At 38.8% G+C, this 22302-nt stretch overlaps 1 protein-coding gene across 7 annotated transcripts in view; it reads right to left on the bottom strand.

The window, feature by feature from the left end:
- Galphaq (G protein alpha q subunit) overlaps positions 1 to 22302 on the bottom strand; it is a 395971-nt gene that overhangs the window by 166929 nt on the left and 206740 nt on the right. For all 7 annotated transcript variants that reach the window (XM_067137250.2, XM_067137254.2, XM_067137253.2 and 4 more), the window contains one exon: positions 7057 to 7186. In XM_067137250.2, coding sequence (XP_066993351.1) covers positions 7057 to 7186 — 130 coding nt within the window. The remainder of the gene's footprint in view (positions 1 to 7056; positions 7187 to 22302) is intronic.

Genomic DNA, 22302 nt, shown 5'->3' with positions numbered 1-22302 from the left:
AATTCCTGGTTCGTCGAGGGAAATACACAATACAACAACCCTTATTAAAGTACCAGATGACAAACCAGTCAAATTTTCAGGACGTGATGAATACACTGCTCGAGAATTTTTGTTAAATGTCGACGATTACCTGGAGGAAAATAGGGTAGAGGACGATAGGAAACTTCGAGTAGTATCCAAACTTCTAGAAGGACGAGCCTTATCATGGTTCATAGCTTTTAAGAGCAACTTTAAAAACTATGACGACTTTAAACAGGCACTTCTTAAACGCTTTTGGGATTCAGAAAGACAGCACCTTGTAAAAATGCAACTCTACTCTAGCAAATACAATACTTCAGTCAATACTTCCCGATATTCAGATTACTGCCTAATGCAATTAAAGAAGCTCCAGTTTTTAGATCCACCTTTGCCAGATATTGAACTTATTCAGATCCTGACACTTCAATATCCGCCTCATGTGCAAGAAATACTAGTCGCTGCCAACATTAAAACATTGGAGCATTTTGACGCTACTTTGCGTAGGTTAGATACGGCTAATACCCAATCTAGTCCGAAAACTAACAGGAGTCGAGAAGTAAATACGAATTCTGCGGAAATAAAACCGCCGGAGAGAGAGGAACCCAGGACACGTGAAGAAGGCAGATTAAGCCTTACTAACCCAATCAGATTCCGGAATTTTAGACGTCAGAGGAATCAGGATAGACACCCTTACCAACCTAGGAATACATGGAGACAGCGCGAAAGCACTCCTGAAGGAAACCGTGAGGCCAGACGACGAGAACTCGAAAGTAGATGGAAGGACACACGGGAATACATCAGGGAGAGAAACCGTAATCCTGATGAGCCTGGAGCTACATCCCTGGAATATCAACGTCAATTCGGACCAAGAGAACAAAGATCACCTGATCCTGACCCAACAGGTGCTATAAAAAAAAAAACGCCGATCTCGCAATAGGGAGATTGACTACAGAACACGATGAGGACGAAACGTCAAATTATTGTACTGCTGTTATCAATTACTGGCATATTGACGATTCCGAATTACTATTCGAAGACGCACAAACACTAAGGCCAATTATTACACGTTCATTACCTGTCATAACAGTACGCACAGGCAACCTACAGGTGATTACGCTCATCGATTCTGGAGCGCAAGCTTCTTTAATTTCTGATAAGCTTGTAGACTCGCTTAAAGATCAGAACAATGTTTTGTTATTACCTGCAGCTCAAATTAAAGTAAGAGGGATAGTTCCTGATAAGATTGTTAAATGTAAATCCCAGGCATTTTTAGAGTTTGAAATTAACAGTCAGATGTTCGAACACATATTTTTGGTAGTATCACGTCTTAACTTCAACTTAATACTTGGATCAGATTTTATGATCAAATACAAAGGAACCATTGACTATGATGCCAACCTCGTAAGATTACAGAATAATTCCGTAGAACTACAGCTGGTAGGACGAGGTGACCTGGAAGTTCAAGAGAAGGGAGCCCGTTTTGAAGCAGCCGGTGGTGACATTATTAAGCCCGCTGTGAGCGAGGTTGCGCCAGCCGTAGCAGAAAGTAGAAAGGGTGACCAAAGTGAGGACGATGCAGAGTCCATATTCAATGAGAACTCCATTATAGGTCCGGATTATATAATGTCAATAGCCAGTGTGGTTGAAGACCCGGAAATTAAATTAAAATTGGAGGAGGCTAAAAATGACGTTCTACAGAAATTTGCATGTGTATTCGATGATAAGCCTGGAGAGATAGCTGACTATGAATATCATCTTGATGTAAATGACTTGTCTCCTTATCAGAAGAAACCATATCCCATACCCGAGAAATATCGAGAAGAAGTTCGTAACTTAATTCATAAAATGACAGATGATGGGATAATTTCGCCTTGCGTAACTAAGTACTTGAATCCATTGGCCATAGTACGTAAGCCTAACGGCAGTATTAGAATTGGACGGCACTTTCGAGGGTATTTATAACTCAGCCAATTTAAAACAATATGTACCACAGGAAGAGTAAAGCCTGGAAAAGAAAATCCTGCGTATTTTCTTTTCGTCCAACCAAGGGGAAGATGTACCAGGAAGGCCTAGGTCCTGGTCCATATTAATTGAAAGAAATGTTATTTCCAGCATTAAAGATCCGACCGACGTACGAACATCCATGTAAAGAATGTTCCAGTATGTGCCAGACCCTACGAGTACGCTAGGCGGAGTCAAGTGACGTCACCTGTCGCTCGAAGCTCACCTCCCCTAGAGATATTTCTCGAAAGAATTTTTCTTTTAACAGCTTTTTAACACCTTAACCAATTTCAACGGGACAAACGCTGAATTATAGCAAACATCATAAAAGTTAATCCCTGTAAATTTCAAATTAATTCATCAAACGGTTGTTGAGTTATAACAATTTAAAGTCTCAACGAAATTACGTAATTACGGTCACATGGCCGAGAGAGAGCTGCCACCCCTCCCTGCGCTGGTATCTATATATGTCAAGGCCAGATAGCCCGCAAACCAGTGCAGTACAGTACAGTACCGTACAAGGACAAGCAGACAACTGTGTGAGTGAGATAGTGAAGAGACCGGCCCGCGTACAGTATGTTCGCGCAGTCACGGTAGAAGTACTGTCGTCGTATCTCCAGAACGCGAAATTCTATCGCCGATAAAGGACGTCGCACTGCAGTTAGTATGTCGCGTCGCGATTACAAAATAATCCTAAAAAGACATTTAAGACTGTAACACGAGTGAACTTATTGGAGTACAAATATTAACTATTTCATTACGTGTGGACTTAGGCAACGTCAAGTAACATTAAACTTCTACAGAGCCTAATACTTAAGAATCACCAGAACTTATTTTTTTCTTTCTCGAGTATTGCATTATATTTCTTTATTCACGTCACATCAATATTTTGAATGAAAAAGTAAGAACTTTTCTGAGTTAATATAACAGGATTAGCAGAAAATCTAACTTAATGACTGTGTTCACAGACTGTGCTTATCGACTTGCTTTCTTTTTTTTTTTTTCTTCAAGTGTGAACTGTGTGATTAAGAACGTTTCAATAACGACTGTAAATAGTATTTAGTACAGAAAGGACTGTGATTCTTCATACGCCATAAATAGTGTTCAACAGTGTAAGTGATAACCAGTCGCACTAAATGAATTTTCGTGTGCGAAACTCAACAGTTCCAGCTGTCATCACCTCATCGGGAACGTCAACATCGCCGATCCTGATTCTACATGGAACATTCCAGATGTCCATCTTTCGACATTTGGTAACAACAGTTCTTGTCATAAGTGAGTAACAAACTGACTAAACTTTTTCATTTATTTTGAACAGTGAAACTTCAGTGTCGCGTGTGAACAATTTTCATAATTTCTCAAAAGTGATAAATTTAATTTCAATTTCATTTCTCGTAGAAAGACTGTAGGATTTCAAGTGTGCTGTATAACGAGATTGACGAACTGAGAACTGAAAACTTTTTTCTCATATCCATTTACCATTATAAAAGTGTGCTTAGGTTTAAAAAGACTTTAGGTGGAAATTCACACATATGAAAGACTTTGAAACCAATGATATTTGTGCCATTTTTTTTCAAGAAGATTATTTTCAACATTTAATTTCAATATAAATTTTGAGTCAACAATCATACCGCAGGGTGAGAAATTAATAAATTGTTTTGAAAAAAAAAAATTATTTACCATCTATTATTCGCTCTGCGAGACTATCCTTCTCTGTATCGGCTCCAAAACCCAGTTCCACTCCCTGAGGTCCTACTCATGCCCTTTGCCCACAACTTTTCCTGGTACAATACCTATCCACCTATCACAGAATTTTTAAAGATTTCCCAAGCTAGCAAGTTGTTGCTACTGACTATACGAGTTGCACACAAGCAATTCAACAGCAAGCTTCCTAGGTAACCACAGTCCTTACGGCAACATCGTCTGATGCTGCCATGCAGTTATTTATAGGTTTGAGTTCCAATAGCCCGACATTTTTTTACCTTCTAAATTGAGTCGTGAGGGTACTAGAGGTGATAGTACACATTTCCTAATCATTAGAGTGCGTGTCAAAAGCTTGGGGTCTATTCCAAATCTATCTGCAATGCGATGGAGTAATGGTATACGACGTTGTTCATGGCGATTCGTCTGTCGAATAAGGACGTTAAGGTTATATTTCCTCGACTTCATAACAACAAGTATTTACACTAAAGGGAGATAAATGCTTGCCGGTTACTAAATTCTAATATTGTCTTGGAAAAAAGAAACTAACTATTTATTAAATTAGCAACAATAAATTGAATTAATAACAACATTAATAATCCTAAGCCGCATACAGTGGCATTAATTATGAATATAAACATTACTTTCGCTGTAACGCACATCCTCATAAATAGTATTAGACAAAAAACAAAATTTTACCGTGTGGTAGGAATTATTTGATAAGATACATAACCTGAATCTTAACCTTTGCGTCAAGGTTATTTTTTAGTTTTTTTTTTTTATTTTTTTCCACAATTTCTGAGTTTTGTTGCATAATTAATTTCAACATTTCTTCGTCTGAATTCTGTTTTTGAACTGAACTTCCACATTATAGCTTAGTAAGAGTTTGATATTGGACTCTAGTAATACAATTTCAAAAGGAATTGCGCTAAACAACAAAATCACCAGGAAACACGTATACCACCACGCTAAATTTCACTATATTTTCAGCAGTCTTATTACCAATGCAAACTTTCAAAAGTAAAAAGATCAGGAGTTGTGGAGAGGGGGGGAAGAGGCATACCCCGACATGTTATGACATCACTTATGACGTAAACTTTGAAGAATATTTATAACATTATACTACTCAATTATTATGTCATTTCTATTATTAATTTATAAATTCTAAAATATTGCATGTATTTTATAAATACTGCACAAATCTGAGCTTTAGAACACGACTCTTCATTGTACCTGCCTTAGGCCTCTTCATAAATTTCTGAACTAGGTTTATGCTCAAAGCACTGGCCTTGTTGAACAGGTTTTAATTTTTTCCAGAATTCTTTTTCGGGAATCATTGATCTGAATTGAGTTTTTAAATATGCTAAAAAATAGTCTCACAGTCAGCACTGCTATGTGGAAATTCCAGCTACTTAAAGAACAAGGAAAAACCTGGGAATTTCAGAAAATACAGGAACACTAAATATGTTCTCAAAATCGGGAGGTAAGTCTTTGCAATCAGGAGAGAGGGAACAAGGACCAAAAATAGGGAGTCTCTCACTTTCAGGGGAATAACACAATAAAAATGTTACTACATTTTCCGCATAACAATATCGTCATTAAAATCAGTTGGTAGTACGCAAGAAAATATTTAGGCCTAACTTCTAGTTTTCAGCCAACGGCCGTAGCCGTGTTGAAATACCGGATCCCGTGAGATCTCCGAAGTTAAGCAACATTGGGCGTGGTCAGGAGTTGGATGGGTTGCCACGCGCTGTTGGTGGGGGGTAAGGGAATGGAGGAGCAGAAAGGAACTGGCCACCCTACCGCATGTAAACTCCGACTCAGGAACACCTCTGCGGAGGTTCGGACCTGCCTTGGGGCAGAATAACCCTTACCTCTAGTTTTCAAAACTGCAGCCTACGTAATTCGCTGTTTATCTGACAGTCAGAGAACAGGCACATAGTGGTACAAATTAATCAACTCTACTGAGAAACCATGTCCAAATACAAGCTACAAGATCAGGCAGTTTAAGATTAGAACTGGAATTACCTGTCTCCTTTGCTATTCATAAACATTATGGAAGAAATCATCAAGTTAGTCAGAAGGAAGACATGAACTTAAATGCAATAGTGTTAACAGATGATTTCACGATACAGGGCAAGTGTGACGATGAACTTTGATGATGACAATCAGTGGAAGGAAAGATCTGACAGGTTTGAATTTTAAATCAGCCAAACATAAACCGTAAGCTTGGTGATGAGCAGAGAGCAAAACTGTCAAGCTGAAACCATGACAGCATGACATTAAAACAGCCCTGCAATTTATATATCTTGGCAGCCTTTTGACAGCAGATAACAGATTTATCCAAGAAATTTATAGTAGGGTTGAAGAGTCTGCAAACTTCTACGGTTCTGTTCTACAGCTTCTATCGAACAAAAGCTTCCCCCAGGAAGCTGGTCATTGTATAAAGCCTACCTACTTCCCATCCTAATCTATGAACTAGGTAGATGCTACTATAATGACTAGAAGGCACGAGAGATGGATACATGCAACAGAAATTAAGTTTTTCAGGTCAGGTATCAGAAATGAATCAGTCTGCCTCCAATTAGGCCAGGGCTGAAATAAAGGAGTCAGGATTGAAATACTTTGGTCACCTGATGAGGAATGCATCAACCCGAACACTAAACCCTATTTCGAAAGAGGATGGTTGCCTAGTTATACTTCCTCTTAAAACAAGAATCATCACTGCAAAGCAAAGATTTCAAAAGAGAAGTACTGAAAAAAAAAAAAAGAGAGACCGAGAAGCGGACCTAAAGACAGATGGATGAAGCCCGTGTGAAAGGAAATAGCCACGAGAAACCTGGAATGGGAGAAGTTACTGAAAGACAAGATGGATGGAAGATTACGGAAGAGGCCTTTTACCATAAACTGACAGTCAGCAAAGCACTGGGGAGATCAAAGCTGTCCAGCCACTGTAAAGCCCATTCAGTAGCTCTCACATCTGAAAATGGCCTCTTTGGACAATCTGTAACAATATGTTGAATCATCTTATTTGCATCACCACAAACACAACCAGGGGAAGATCGCATGTCCCATTGATGCAGTAAAGAGCCACAATGTCTATGACTTGTTAGGACTCTGTTGAGGGCAACCCAAATTCTCCATGGTAGATCAAATCCCTTTGAAGGGTGCTGGGCATTAAACATAGGTTGCCATTCCTGAGATCCAGATAACTTACTGAGCTACGATAATGATAATTGTTTACGATATCAACAGATGACACGCAATCGCTTATTTCACCTATATCATACTTCTACCACCACCTCCTTCAAAATTTATGAACATGAATAGACTCACCTCATTTTCAGACTCGAACAAAATTTGATCGTATTCACTTAATGCGACTAAGAAGATAATAGATGTGACGTTTTCAAAGCAGTGAATCCATTTTCTTCTTTCTGATCGCTGACCGCCCACATCTACCATCCTAGAAATAGCAAAAAAAACCCACATAATTAACAAATCTGGTTAATACCACAGCAATAAAACTATCATGGAGTAAACAAAATAACAAAGAATAATGTTCCAACTGAGCACTCACTCTCTCAATCCAATAAGTAATTTCATGTGTGTGAGATGCTTGCTACTTATCATAACGTAGAGGCAAACAAGAGTCAAGGCTGTACAAGATTCATAGGAGACTAATTGAAGACCTCGGGGAAAAATAGTGATAACCCTCATTTTGTAAGTTCTGAGATATAATGAAATTAATTTTCAAAAAATATTTACTGCTAATATTTTTGATCTTTGAAACAAATTACTCACATCAGTTGTACATGTAGTCCTTCTTTACAACATAGGGAGAAAAATGCATAAAAAAACCAGTATTATAGGGTATTAGAGTATATTAAACACTGAATGTTCCTATCAATTTGAGGGTTATAATTATTTACATGTAATGTGGATAAAGTAGTGAACAATTTACAATACAAGAAAACATCTCTGTGAAATATACGAAAATACGTACACAAAGAAACAAGTTAGTAACACAATTACAATAATAAAATACTTTGATTAATGTCAGTTAAGTAGTCTTTCTCACTCTCAACTGGACTTATCTAATACTCATCATCATCCTCATCAATGAACATTTCTGTACTGTTTGTACCACTGCACTTCAAACTACCATCAAATTCAGAGTATACTGGTGGTACTCATTAAAGCACTTTCCTTACAGCCCTAGGAAAGGAAGAAAAATTCTGAATGTAGACTTATGTTTAATAAAATTAATTAAGTTAAAGAAAAATAATTTAATATAATGTTATTGCATTTACATATCACTAACTACTTTTACTGCTTTTGGATACACCGAGAAGCTGAATTTTTGTTCCGCAGGAGATTTTACTGTACTGGTAAATCTGCCGACATGAAGCCGACGTATCTGAGCGCCTTCCAATACCACCGCACTAAGCCTAGATTGAACCCCCTACCTTGAGGTCAGAAAGCTAGCGCTCGACCGCCTAAGCTACCCACCCCGACATGTTAGAGATTTCCTTAAGTTTTTTAAATGTCATATAATGCAGTTACCCAATTATTTTAAAGAAAATAACAGGTAAACTAATTATTGTAACCTGCATAGTTCTGGTACATCAACAAGTGTAAAAAGTTACAACCCACAAAGTCACATAAAGGACGTATAAAGAGCGGTTATGTTTATAAAATTTCTGTATAATGACAATAGTTAATAGTATGGGTTAGCATGATTTCATAATAATAATAATGAATACTAATGCTAATACTTTTGCAAAATGTATTTTATATCACAGCATGTAAATAGTTATAACCCACACTCAAAACCACATGCTAAACAAAGCTGCTAGCCATCTCGAAAATGTACTTGTTCACTACTTCGAGATGAACTTCCATAATATTCCTGGGTTTCAACATATTCCTGATCCTTTGAACTGCCATCTCCATCTATAAACTTCTCAACTTCATTGTTTTTGTACAATAAATTACAATCTTTTTTGGCAGAAAGTACATCATTAGAAACATGATCCGCCATCTTGGAAATGTGGGTTGTCATTGTTTACTGCAGAGACATGTGGCTTGTTATAAAAATGAAGCTGAATTGTGCTGCCATCTCTCATTAAATCAACTACATTCTTGATAAAAATGAAACCTCATGTTAGATAGAACTGTTCACTACCAAAAACTGAAAATTTTAAAATTTGAGGGTTATCACTATTTTCCCCCTGAGGTCTTCAATTGTCACTTTAACTTCACTGAGTTCTCGACCAACCCCGCAAACTTTAGACAACTTTTTAGATGACCGTACTTTTCGATATACAGCAGAAGCAAAAATATGAAAATCCATTATTTTTTTAATGATCAGGACAAGAAACAGGAAATAGAATTATGTAATTTTGTCCTGAACTCTGAATAGCATACAGAAAAACATGGTAACTGCTACAGTGCTGTTTTGTTTTGTCTGCACAGCCATTGTTTATCACATTGTCCAGAACTGATATAAGCAACAAACTAACAGACCACCTATTAGAGAGTGTGGACAGTTTCACCTACCACAACAGTACAGTCCCCAGAGACAACTTAGCCACAGGAGAGCTCATCAACAGGGTGCAAAAGAGTTCCCTCTAATACCAAAATGTAAGGACCCTTCACTGCGATGTTAAGATTAGAAAAGAAGCAAAATTAACAATGTTCGACAGCTACTTCATACCGATCTTGACCTACGGTATTGAAACGTACCCCCTCACGAAGAGAGACTCACCACAACTGCAGGCATCAGAGAAGCCTCCAGTGTCCACAATCTAAAAGACCAGGACTGACAAGTTACTGTAGGAAATGAGGAGGTGAGGCAGAAAGCTTGGGTTAAGACATTTCTAATAATAATGTTGTTTGCTTTACTACTTTTACGGTTTTCGGAGATGCCGAGGTGCTGGAATTTAGTCCCGCAGAAGTTCTTTTACATGCCAGTAAATCTACCGACACGAGGCTGACGTATTTGAGCACCTTCAAATACCACCGGACTAGGCCGGGATTGAACCTGCCAAGTTGGGGTGAGAAGGTCAACGCCTCAACCGTTTGAGCCACTCAGCCCGGCAAAGACATTTCTAGGCTACTAGACAGAGTCAGTACATCGAGAATATGGTGGTTCAGACACATGATGAGGATGAAATCAACAAGGACAGCATTAGTGTACTTGGAAAGAGAGGTCCTAGAACCTGCTAGATGGATATGGTCAACACAGCCGTTGCAGCTAAGGGAAGGGCAGAGGACTTAATAAACAGAGGAGAGTGGGGAGGCCTATCAACATTACCCAGGCCACCGACAGGAAATCTAAACTAGTGATGATGATGATTGCACGAGACTTGCGCTATCTTATTTGTGCTATCACTTTCTCTCCCTCACAGAGCTGTGTTCCAAGAGATATTTTCTAACACTGACAGTTGGTGCTGTAACTCTGCTTACTCCTCATTAGCCACCCCAATAACAGTCTGTTTCTTCCACATAATTCATGATAAAACAATAATAAAAATTTTTGAATTCTGAACAATAATAAGGATTCTCAACTCTATAAATTACGAACAACGATACACGCTCCCATTCCTAAATCAGCAACATGATTAGTGTGGAGGTTAGTCCCAGCTTTCTACTCGGATAGCCAAGGTTCAAATCCCAGGGGATTCTACGGTGGAATTTTTACCTGAGAAATCATGCAACTTAAGGAAGAACATATCGTCGCTGCCGGGACAAACCACCTATGAGAAATATTTTTGCTTAGAACTTTAGCCGGTAAGGTTTTGTCATCTAAGGTGCAATATTGCGTGAATATTGTCAAGGCATTCTCTCCCTTCATAATGTATGTGCTACGGGTCAGTATATCTCCAAAAATATTATCATATAGGAGGTTTTGTCCCAGAAACGACGATATGTCATTAAACATCTCACCAATTACCAAAATGAACCAGGTGACTCCAGTGACAACAGAAACAATTATTTAAGTTTCACGTTATGACATTAGATTAGGATACACTTCTGGATACACAATAATTTCATATATGGATTTTCAGGCTAAATAATGCCTTGAACCAGGGAAAGCACACTGCTTATACTATTCAATGGTAATTGCAGCAAGTGAATATACAAGTGCATGGTTATTAGCTTCTTACCAAGGTGGCAACAGTATGAATCTTGTCCAATGCAACTGAGATTTTCATATTGGAAAGCCACATTCCAATGGTTTGAATTTCACAAAAAACTCTACGTTCCATGGCTTACAACAAAATATTAGCAGTTGCATAAAAGTCCAAGCCTGCATGGAATAAATAAATAAATAAATAAATAAATAAATAAATAAATAAATAAATAAATAAATAAATAAATAGTACCGTAGGTAGACCCACCCCGTGCATTTAAAATAAGTGCCTTTTAGAAGGCCATATATAACATGAACATTGAAACTCATTTTGGAAGAAGATGGAACATTTATCAACAGATGTCTCTACTACCAACATACGTGCGCCCTCTGCAGTGAGGATGAACCATTTTTTAAAAATCAATTGTGTGTGTCAAGGTTTCCTAAACTGAATTGTTTATAGATTGTTTTTGGTGTTCTAAGGTTACTAGCACTTCTATCTCATCCTGCCGACTTAATATTGTAGCCACCGAGATCGATAGCTGCAGTCGCTTAAGTGCGGCCAGTATCCAGTAATCGGGAGATCGTGGGTTCGAGCCCCACTGTCGGCAGCCCTGAAGATGGTTTTCCGTGGTTTCCCATTTTCACACCAGGCAAATGCCGGGGCTGTACCTTAATTAAGGCCACGGCCGCATCCTTCCACTTCCTAGGCAGTTCCCATCCCATCGTCGCCATACCTATCTGTGTCGGTGCGACGTAAAGCAAAAAAAAAAAAAAAAAATGTAGCCAACAAGGAATTTTGTACATTTATTTAATCCACCAATCAGAAATTTTTGATACTTATTTGATTGTCCAATGGAAATTGTGGGTGTGTCAGGGCTTCCGCCCAGAGAAATCTGGAACCTTCCTCTCGGCTATAAAAGCTGGGACCGTTTGGGCCATGTTGTCTTTCGATCGCTCCAGTCCACCAGTACAGTGTGTTAGTAGAGGAGGCAGGGGAGGGCTTACCCCATCCATCTCCGGAAGGCCCACCAGTTCAAGGTAATGGCAGACATGTTTTAATCATGTAATAGTCTCGGAAAGTTAATTCGAGGGAAAGGTTCAAAATTCCTTCTTAAGGTAATCTAGCCATGTAAATTCTACATCTGGTTTAAGATCTTAATTTAAATTAGGGAATAAAGAGTGGGAACCCTCTTATATTCCCCTTGAACTTGGTATTGAGGTGACTATGATTTGTAATCTTTAAAACCTATCTCATAATTTTGTAACTTATAAATTTCTCTCCATCTAGTCACCTCCGTAGCATAGGCTTAGCCTACATAACGTCGGGCCATAAGCCCACATAGGGTTTTAATAATGATGTTCTGGTGAATTTCAAAGGAGTGCAAGAGTTTGCCTCCTAACACTTTGATTTTCGGCCAATAACGTTAACATTTTATTTTTTTCACTAAGGCCAAGTAGAATGGGTATTAATTACCCCTGTTAAAGTATCCTACTATTATTTTATTTCCATGTAAATTCGACTGTTGAGCAGATAAGAGAGTGAATACCGTTTGTTTTTGGTAAAAGGTAGATTGTACCTTTAAGAGGCCTTGAACTTGTAAATTTTGGAGAATAGTCTCCAAGAGAGAAATTGTGTGGAGCGAAGACGCTCTTCCTACTGTTGTAAATTTTGGAGCTCAGGACTAAAAGTGGTGCTCCTGTTAAAATTGTAACTAGGGAGCTTCAATCTCAGGTTGTTAAATCATATTGTCTGAGTGTTCTAGACCTTTCTAACGTTGTTTTTCGAGCTTACTTTTGTACCTGATTATTTGTTATTGCTTAGCAAAGTTCAAAATTTGAAAAGAAAAGAAAAAAATACAAAGGGAAGAAATAAAATTACTAATTTTAAAGTTTTTAATTAAAATTTGATCTTTTCTCTATCCACCCATTCAAGCCCGCACTCTCACCTCTGCGTTCCACAGAATCCCTGGAATAATAATAATAATAATAATAATAATAATAATAATAATAATAATCTTCATTTGAATACTGGAGAATCATGCAGTTTCATCCATATTAAAAACATCCTTGGCTATCTCCTTTGCCGAAATTGATGCCAGATTTTTTTACAATTTGCTCATCCTTGTAGATCAACGCCAGTACTTTCTGTAATTGCATGCCATGTGATATTATGTCATTGAAATATTGTAGCTAGTGAACTGAGCACCAAATGTCCAGTCAATGAAACACTGTGGTTTATTAAAATATTTTTTTATTATTTTTTTTATAACCAATGGCAATCCACAATGGCACTTGAATTGGACTTTGTAAAACTGTTCCATTTTACTGAATCTCTACATATTATGTGCCTTAATTTGCATTGTTCAAAACATGCATTTACCTAGATTAACTTGTAGTTCAACTTGCTGCCGATTTTTACAAAATGCCAAATCATCATCATCATCATCATCATTTCCCTTTATCCAGCTGTAGCCGGGTAGGGGCAAATATGGTTGCTCTCCACTTTCTTTGGTCTTTCCACCACTCCTCCTCCAACACTGTGTCCCAGTCCAGGTTTCTTTCTATAATACTGGGTTGGATTGTATCCTTCCATCTCAATCGTGGTCGTCCAAGGCCTCTCCTTCCTTGGATTTGCATTTCCATCACCTTTTTTGGCATTCTTTCATCACTCATTCGCTTTGTGTGTCCAAACCATCTTAGTCGGCTCTTCTCTATTCTATCATTCATTTTTTCCACTCCAATTTCTTCCTGGATTTTCTCATTCCTTATTTGTCTCTTCTACTCTTCTGTATCATACTCCTCAAGAACTTCATTTCGGCTGCCTGTATTCGACTCTCATCCTTCTTTGTCATTGTCCAAGTTTCTGCTCCGTAAGTTGTTATGGGTACATAATACATCTTGTACATAGTATCCTTTGCTTCCATTGGCACATCTTTGTCCCATAACACGTTTCTTACACTATGATAGAAACAACTTCCAGCTTGAATCCTCTTATTAATCTCAGCATCCAGTCGAGCATTCTCCATTAATTCACTCCCCAGGTATTTGAACGTTTCCACTACTTCCAGGGGCTTGTCTGCAAGTCTAATCTGACCTTTCCCTTCTTTCTCCCCTCTAGTCATAACAAGAGTTTTACTCTTTTCTACACTTATTTTCAATCCACATTCTTCGATCTTCCCATTCACCACATTCAACTGTTCTTGAACCTTCCTGTCGTCTTCTCCCCAAATCACAATATCATCTGCAAATAACAGCATGTTCATTTCTCTTCCTCCATATGCTGCTTTTGCTGTTCTCATGATGTCATCCATTACTATTGTAAACAGGATTGGTGATAGAACACTTCCCTGTCCCAGCCCACTAGTTATTTTGAACCAACTTGTCCTGCCAACTTGTGTTTGCACGCAACTACAACATTCCTTATACAATGCCATGATCATTTTTATTAATCCCTGTCCAATTCCTTTCTGCACCAGACTGTCCCAAATTTTCGTCCTGGGGACACTGTCATATGCCTTTTCAATGTCAATGAATGTCATCACCATATCATTTCCGTACTCCCATTGCTTTTCCATTAGTTGTCTCATAATGAAATTGGGCTCTATTGTTGACCTTCTACTTCTGAAACCAAACTGATTTTCCTGTATCTGATTCTCAACCCTCAACCTTATTCTACTTTCCAGTATCCTTTCCATTATCCTAGCAATATGGGATATTAGAGTAATTCCCCTGTAGTTCTTCACAACTTTCTTATCTCCTTTCTTGAAAATTGGGATGATTATTCCTTTTTGCCAATCCTCAGGGACCTCCTTATTCTCCCCGACATTCCTGAGAACCCGATATGTCCACTGCAGGCCTACAGCTTCAGCTGCCTTTATCATCTCCTCTGAAATTTCATCTATTCCAGCAGTTTTTCCATTCTTCATCTTTCTTACTGCCATTTCAATTTCATTCATTGTAATTTCTTTATCTATTTCTTCATCAACTAATTGCCTTTCTTGGTCGTCCATTGAATGACTCATCCGTTCCTATGTTCAGCAGCTTCTGAAAATACTCTCTCCATCTATTTCTTATTTCTTCTGGCTTTGTTAATATTATGCCACCTTCATCCTTCACAAATCTGGTGTTTACTTGATCTCTCTTTTTGTTTCTTAAGATGCCATACAGTAATTTCTTGCTGCCCTGCATATCATCTCTCAATTTCTGTGTGAATAAGGCCCACTACTTTCTTGGCCAAATTCTTTGCCTCCACATATTTTCTTCTACTTTCTTCAGTCCTAGATGTTTTCTATGTTTTCCATGCCATTTTCTTTTCCTTCACTTTAATCTTTAACTTATCATTCCACCATTGTGTCTCTTTATCTTTCACATTTGCTGATGTTCTACTACATACCTTTTCTGCACATCCAACCAGTGCTTCCTTAAATCTTTTCCACTCATCTTCAACATTCCCCACCTCTGTCCTGGGTACCAAGTGTATTATTTCCCTTTGAGATTCTTCTTGTATGCTTTTCTCCTTCAACTTCCATACTTTAATTCTTTTCTTTCCTTTTAATGGGGTTTTTTCAATCTTTCCAACTTTCAATTTTCCTATCACTGCTCTATGATCTCCACCAAAGGCTTCTTCAGGCATGGCTGTTACATCTAAAAGGTTCTTCCGGTGTTCTTTCTCTATGATTATATAATCAATCATGGTCTTTGTTTGTCTGTCTCGCCAACCATACCTTGTAATCTTCTGACTCTTCTTCCTAAATCAGGTGTTTCCAACAATCATTTGATTCCTCATGCAAAAATCCTCCAACAACTCACCTTCTGGATGTACATTTCCATATCTAAAGGGTCCTACATCATCTTCCTTTCCTTGTCTTTCCATTCCAACTTGTGCATTTAGATCTCCCATAAATAGCACTTCCTTATCTTCTATCTGTCTCTCCACTTCCTTTAAGAAGTCCTCTAGATGTTCATCTATGCAACCAGTTTGTGGGGCATACAACTGAAATAGATCTTTCATGCCATTTTCAAACGGGAGTCTCATCATCATCATCATCATCATCATCCTATCGCTGATGTATTCTGTATATTCCACATATTCTTGTCCTTTTTTGTCTCATTTTAACATGGTATTAATGTCTGGCAGTGGTATTTTGCTATGCTATTGGAGTATACCACACAGCCAGTGACTCAACACAGGATTAAAGCAATGGTAAAGAAGTCAACTCCCAAATGGGGCAAATAACTTGAAAGCAAATGAGTTTCCTTCAGTTGTGTGATGGTTTCCCCTCAGTGCAGGAAATGCACTGAAACCCATCACTCCGTTAGGCCTAACACTGAAACAGGCAGAGAAGAATCTCTTCATTATTTGTTTCTCGAAGGCTGTACATGCTGAAGAGGTCAGGCCAGACTGGTAAAGTACAATTAGGTAATACTTTCGAGTCTGTAGCAGCCCACTGCAGTTTAGATGTTCACTAGCCCCATTTTCCTGCTTTCAATTTCTCCTTCTTTGTTTCCACATCATATCCAATGGTGATGGGATAAGTATAGAGGGAGCAGGTTTCGAGTGAAACTGCAAGCTTCTGATCTGGACCTGTACCCTGCCAGCAGACGTGAGATGGCTGTTTTTCTGAAATTTTGCGACTACCCATACACTACATTCTTGATAGCCCTATTTAGGATCATCGATAGCCATCCCAAATGAAGAACCTCCTAGAAAATGTAAGCTAAGTTTTGGAAGTCATACTACTGTCTGGCTGGGCAACTGCACCCTGCGGGTCATCCCTTGCATCATAAATTTAAATAAAATAATGAGTATGGGATTGTGGGATGTTAGAACCTTGCTCTATGTGGTTTCTTTGTGTGTGTGTGTGTGTGTGTGTGTGTGTGTGTGTGTGTGTGTACGACCTTCGGAGTAGCCCGGTGTACATATTTCAAGTTGATGCCCATTGGTGACCTGCGTATCTGTGAGGATGGGGCCGTAAAAGGAAGAAATCTTACGTTGTACCACCTCCACCACTCTCTCTCTCACCCCGAGCCGGAGAAATTAAACATTCAAGGTTAAAAATCCCTGATCCAGCTGGAAATCAAACCCAGGACCCCTTGGACCAAAAGCCAGGATATCACAGAGATGGACCAAGTGATAGTGAGATATCCAAGTGGAGAAAAGCAATCAATACCGTGACAAACTTATCATTAATGTCACTGCCTTAGCCTCTCGGGCTGGTTTAACACATTTGTACAGACCCACCAGTCATTCTCAAGGGTGGTTTGATGTACACATATATGGAGCCTAATAGCTGTGTAGGAAATGTTCACTTTCTTGCCATCTGTTAGCTGTCCATGAGAACTATTAGTCCAGTTCGAAGCATAGGCTGTCCCCTTGCAGTGAGACTTCTTCCAATGGTATTGTGTCATTGGGTAGCACATGACAGAAGTTATTTCAGCAAGTTTACTTTGACGCTCTACAGTTAGCTGACAATGACCAGCGTGGCAGACATGTCGCAAAGTTTACACTTATCTGAGAAATGTTTAGTGAAGACATTACCCTGGAAGTAGTAACGAGACAGTCAATTTTTTTTTTTTTTTTTTACACAATTTGTTTTACATCGCACCGACCCACATAGGACTTATGGCGATGATGGGATAGGGAAGACCTAGGAGTGGGAAGGAAGGAAGGAAGGAAGGAAGGAAGGAAGGAAGGAAGGGGATGTGGCCTTAATTAAGGTACAGCCCCAGCATTTGCCTGGTGTGAAAAACGGAAACCATGGAAAACCATCTCAGGGCTGCCGACAGTGGGGTTCAAACCTACTATCTCCCAGATGCAACCTCAGAGCTGCATGCCCCTAACCGGATGGCCAGCTCGCCTGGTGAGACACACGTAATTGATAACAATCCACCAATTCAATGCACTATTGACATCACCTGATAGAAATTATTTGTACATGTTCATCCACCTAGTGGACATCTTCAGCAGCACGACATAAGTTCTAAACCATTATCACATTTAGATTATTAAAAAGAGAACAATGGGAATTAAAATATCCATAGGGTAACTGATGCACGACCCATTCAAATTGTGGAATGAACCACCATATTAAAATACATGAAATAGAAAGTACATCTATTGAGTAGTAAAAACTGGTCACATACAAACAAGGCTGCAGACCAGCTTGAGCACTTCCAACGGGGCCAGTGGGCAGCGTTGAAAACAGTGCGATCTGGATCGTACATGTACGATAATTCGATGCTGTGTACTGGTGTACGATCCAACCCGCGGATCGTACACCTATTGTACGATATTTTGACGTATTGCAGATTTTGTCTCGTTTTCTTTTTAAAATGCATAGATTTTTGTTCCTTCTTTTATTTGTGCTAGTTATGTTCTGTCATACATGACAAGTTGGAAAGAGAAGGAGAGGCTTTTCGAATAATGAGATTCCCAAGAGTGGGCTCTTTCCTTTCTGAGTTACTTCTCGGTCGTGCACCTGTAGATTATGGCATTCGCCTTCAGCAGATTGAGGATGAATGGAGGAACTTACCGTCTGTCAACATCAACGATGATATTAAAGTCTGCTCTGAAGTAAATGAATTTTGGGCTAAGTTACAGGAGACGAAATACACGTTCGGTAATGTAAGTTTCCCGCACTTCGAAAATTTTCACTCTCTGTTTTGTCACTCCATCACTTGAATGCTGATTGTGAACAAATATTCAGCAAAATTAATCCGACTAAAGTCAAGAAATAGGAATAGGCGAATTACTTCTACAGTGAATGGATGCTTGCTGGCCAGCAAGTGTGTTCAAGTCAGTGGGATGGGTAAAGATTTCAAACCATCTGACATGCTCAGAAGGATGATTAAAGCACACTGGTATAATCAACCAGCAAGCTCATGTTCGGGTACTTCAGAAACTTCTGCTGCGAATGTGCCTGGATATTCCATAGAAGAAGATGATGACGATTTCCAGCTATGAAGTGACTTTACTACTTCTTTACAAATTCTCCTATTCTTGAGTAATCTACATAGTTGCAAGTTATGAATCTCATTCTGTATTGATGGTTATCACTTTACAAAAGAAAAGATCTATAAAATCCTCCTATCAATACAAGTCAAGTCATCTGTTAGATGAAGCAAAGTCTATACATGTTTCAGCCTAATATCAAGGCCATCTTCAGTAGTAAAACAATGATTACATTATATACGATTTTTAATTTGTTTGTATATAATGTAATCATTGTTTTACTACTGAAGATGGCCTTGAGATTAGGCTGAAACATGTATAGACTTTGCTTCATCTAACAGATGACTTGACTTGTATTGATAGGAGGATTTTATAAATATTTTCTTTTGTAAAGTAATCTACATAAGATTTATTTTTGTATCCTTGTTACTGAATCTTACATATTAACACAATGACGTGTATTATTTTCCATCCTAACCTGTTTAAATGTGGAGTTAAGGCAGCATAACACTTAGCTGTATGTTTTACGTACTCTGCAGAACTTGGAGTTTACATGCAGCCCAAACCAGAGGTACTGGTACTCGACTTTTCAGAAATCTCATATTATTAATAACGAATTGTACCAGTCAGCTTCCTGAAAAGCAAGCGGCTGCGTAAGTGAGTTTTTGCATCTGTAAAGAGCGAATATTTTAATGGTTATTTTAAGTTGTACGATCCCCTCTTTTTAAAAAAATACGATCTTTTTGGGGTTATTGTACGATCCTAACCATCTCGAAGGTTGGCAACGCTGCCAGTGGGGAACATTACACATCTTTCACATATTATATGTTATCAGTTTGCAAGATCTTAAAGGTTAAAAGGTTCAATGGTTCTCTTTTGAAGCCCACTGCAATAAAAAATAGACTGATCCACGCTATAGGAGGATGTTTACCTCTAATTTTAATGTTTCTTATGCACACTGTTACAGGAGACACGTTCAGTTTGGTTTCCCATTATATCAAGACACTGTGTATTCACATATCAACAAATAATTTTAAGACTTTCATGTGAATAGTTTGCCACGCAAAAAAATATTTGATCCCTTATGACTCAATAGATGTACTTTCTATTTCATGTATTTTAATTTGGTGATTCATTTCACAATTTTAAGGGGTCATGCATTAGTGGATAATTTAATACCCACTGTTCTCCTTTCACTAATCTAAATGTATAATGGTTTAGTACTTGTCATAAACTGAAGCAAGATGCTCAGGACAGAGAATCGTGGAGGATGTCCAGTTGATACCTGTCTCAAGACAGATTCACAGAAGAAAAAGACTTACATCATGTAGCTGAATATGGTCACTAGGTGGATGAAACATGCACTAATAATTTCTATCAGGTGACGTCTAGCATTGTCCACTAAACTTTTCAGTCCGGAATTAGCTACATCGAAATTATGTTTCTTCGGATTCAGGTTTCTTCTTTTTCCAATTTAGTTTTCTGCTCTGTGGTTCAGGCACCTGGTCTCCATTCTCACTATCTTCATCTTCAGTCAAATTGTCGGAAGTAGGCCAACCTTTTAGATGATGGTGAAATAAAAATTGAATTAGAAGGTGTGATTGAAGTCATTCTGTCACCAGAATCAGATGATAAATCACTATCATCACCATCTTCTTCAAAGTCACTACCCTTTATGAGAGCAAGAGCTTCCCCCGCAGTATATCTTTCCTCTGTCACTCAGGCCTTTCACAATTTAAAAGCAATTGAAAGGTAAATCGAGAAGCACAAGCACGTCAGCACAGGGGAGCAACTAGGAGCGAAGTAACATACCGGACACATTGCTTTCATCTTCAAACTGGTTACTCCAGTCATCTGGTGATCATAGCCGTAACTATAGACTCTGAAGTCAGCTATGAGAAACCTCCAAGGCCAAACTTCCCCAGCAGTCTACCATAGTGATACGGAAAACAGTTGAACGACACTACTTCTGCAGCAGTCCACCATGTGGATCCTTAATTGTATATGTTTAGTGACGTCAATATGGAACCAATATGAAAATTTTAGTATGGTGAGAGACAGTCAAGTGGTGATGATTGTGTTCGTAAGGATGATTAGGTATAGTTATCAAGTAGGCAATGAAGATAGCGAGCTGGTAGCATTTGTGCTTATCACAGGATAGCTTGCAGTGGTGTCGCTACTGGTGTGCTAACCAGCCAGTGTCTTGGGAAGGTGTGGTATCCAACTGATAAACACATGCCGCACTGGGGCGAAACAGTGGTAAACTTTTGACAACCGAGTTTTCTGAATTTTATTTAGCTTTTGGTCATATTAGCCTGGGAGGGCATATATAGCAAGTGGAGATGTAATTCTCCCCTAGTACATTGGCACAACATTTGTGCTTGTCACAAGATAGCTTGCAGTGGTACTGCTACCGGCGTGCTAGCCGGCCAGTGTCTTCGGAAGGTGCGGTATCCAAATGATGAGCCCATGCCGCACTGGGGCGAAACAATGGTAATTTTTGACAATTGAGTTCCCTGAATTTTGTCATGGACACCTGTTGATTCATGAGATGAGTCTACAAAAATGGGTGAATGAGCTCCCAACAGAAGTGTAGAACAGTACAAAGAATTCACAACATGAGCACCTAATCTACTGACCAGACTTTATAAAAGCCCTGATACAGAAAAGCAAACAACTTCTACCTGCACTATCAGCTGGCATACCATTGCATCAATCCACCACAAAAATGACCCAAGGGGAGAAACTCCATCATTAAAAAAAATAAACAACACTACTGAGAAGAGAAAACCTCAGAAGATGTGTAGTTTGCACGAAGAAGAAAGCATCTATTGGTGTCCAGAGTGCGCGCGCGTGTGCAGGCAAGTACACACACACACACACACACACACAAAACTGGATTTCTAAGAGGGTGATGTATCCAGTTGGACTTACTAATTTCCTTATCATTAAATATTTACATTGTGACAGTTTGCTGTCACGTTACGTAGACACGAATTGCACAAAATTTGAACAAGAAGAGCCTATGATCAGTCATTTATGTGCCTCAATAAGTGAAGGTTGCTGGAGGCAGATTGCCCAGTGGTTAGTGTTGGTACACCACGCATATTTGATCATACACTGGCGTGTAGGCGTGAAGCGCCTGAATGGTGAAATGTAATTCTAGTATGGTATTTGAAACGGACAGATACGAAATACGTCTGGAATGTAAAATCACTTGCGATACGAGTTAGTGTTGAACTTGTAATGAGAAAAAAGTGTGCATGTGGAATTATACTAGATTGGATAAGGCAAGTGTGAATTCTTATCACTGTGTGTGGTATATGGAGTATTTGGTCATGTATCTAATGCTCCTTCATAAGTTTCAGGTAATCCTGTAGACAACGGGAAAGGAAATGTCTTGTAACTGTAAAACATAACTCGGCATGAATATGTTGGGCCAATCACCATAGAGTTCTGAGAGTTGTGCAGGACAGATTGGAGCCCATAG

The sequence above is a fragment of the Anabrus simplex genome, chromosome 1, assembly GCF_040414725.1.
Source record: "Anabrus simplex isolate iqAnaSimp1 chromosome 1, ASM4041472v1, whole genome shotgun sequence".
NCBI lineage: Eukaryota > Metazoa > Arthropoda > Insecta > Orthoptera > Tettigoniidae > Anabrus > Anabrus simplex.
This window is presented reverse-complemented; position numbering and strand designations above follow the sequence as displayed.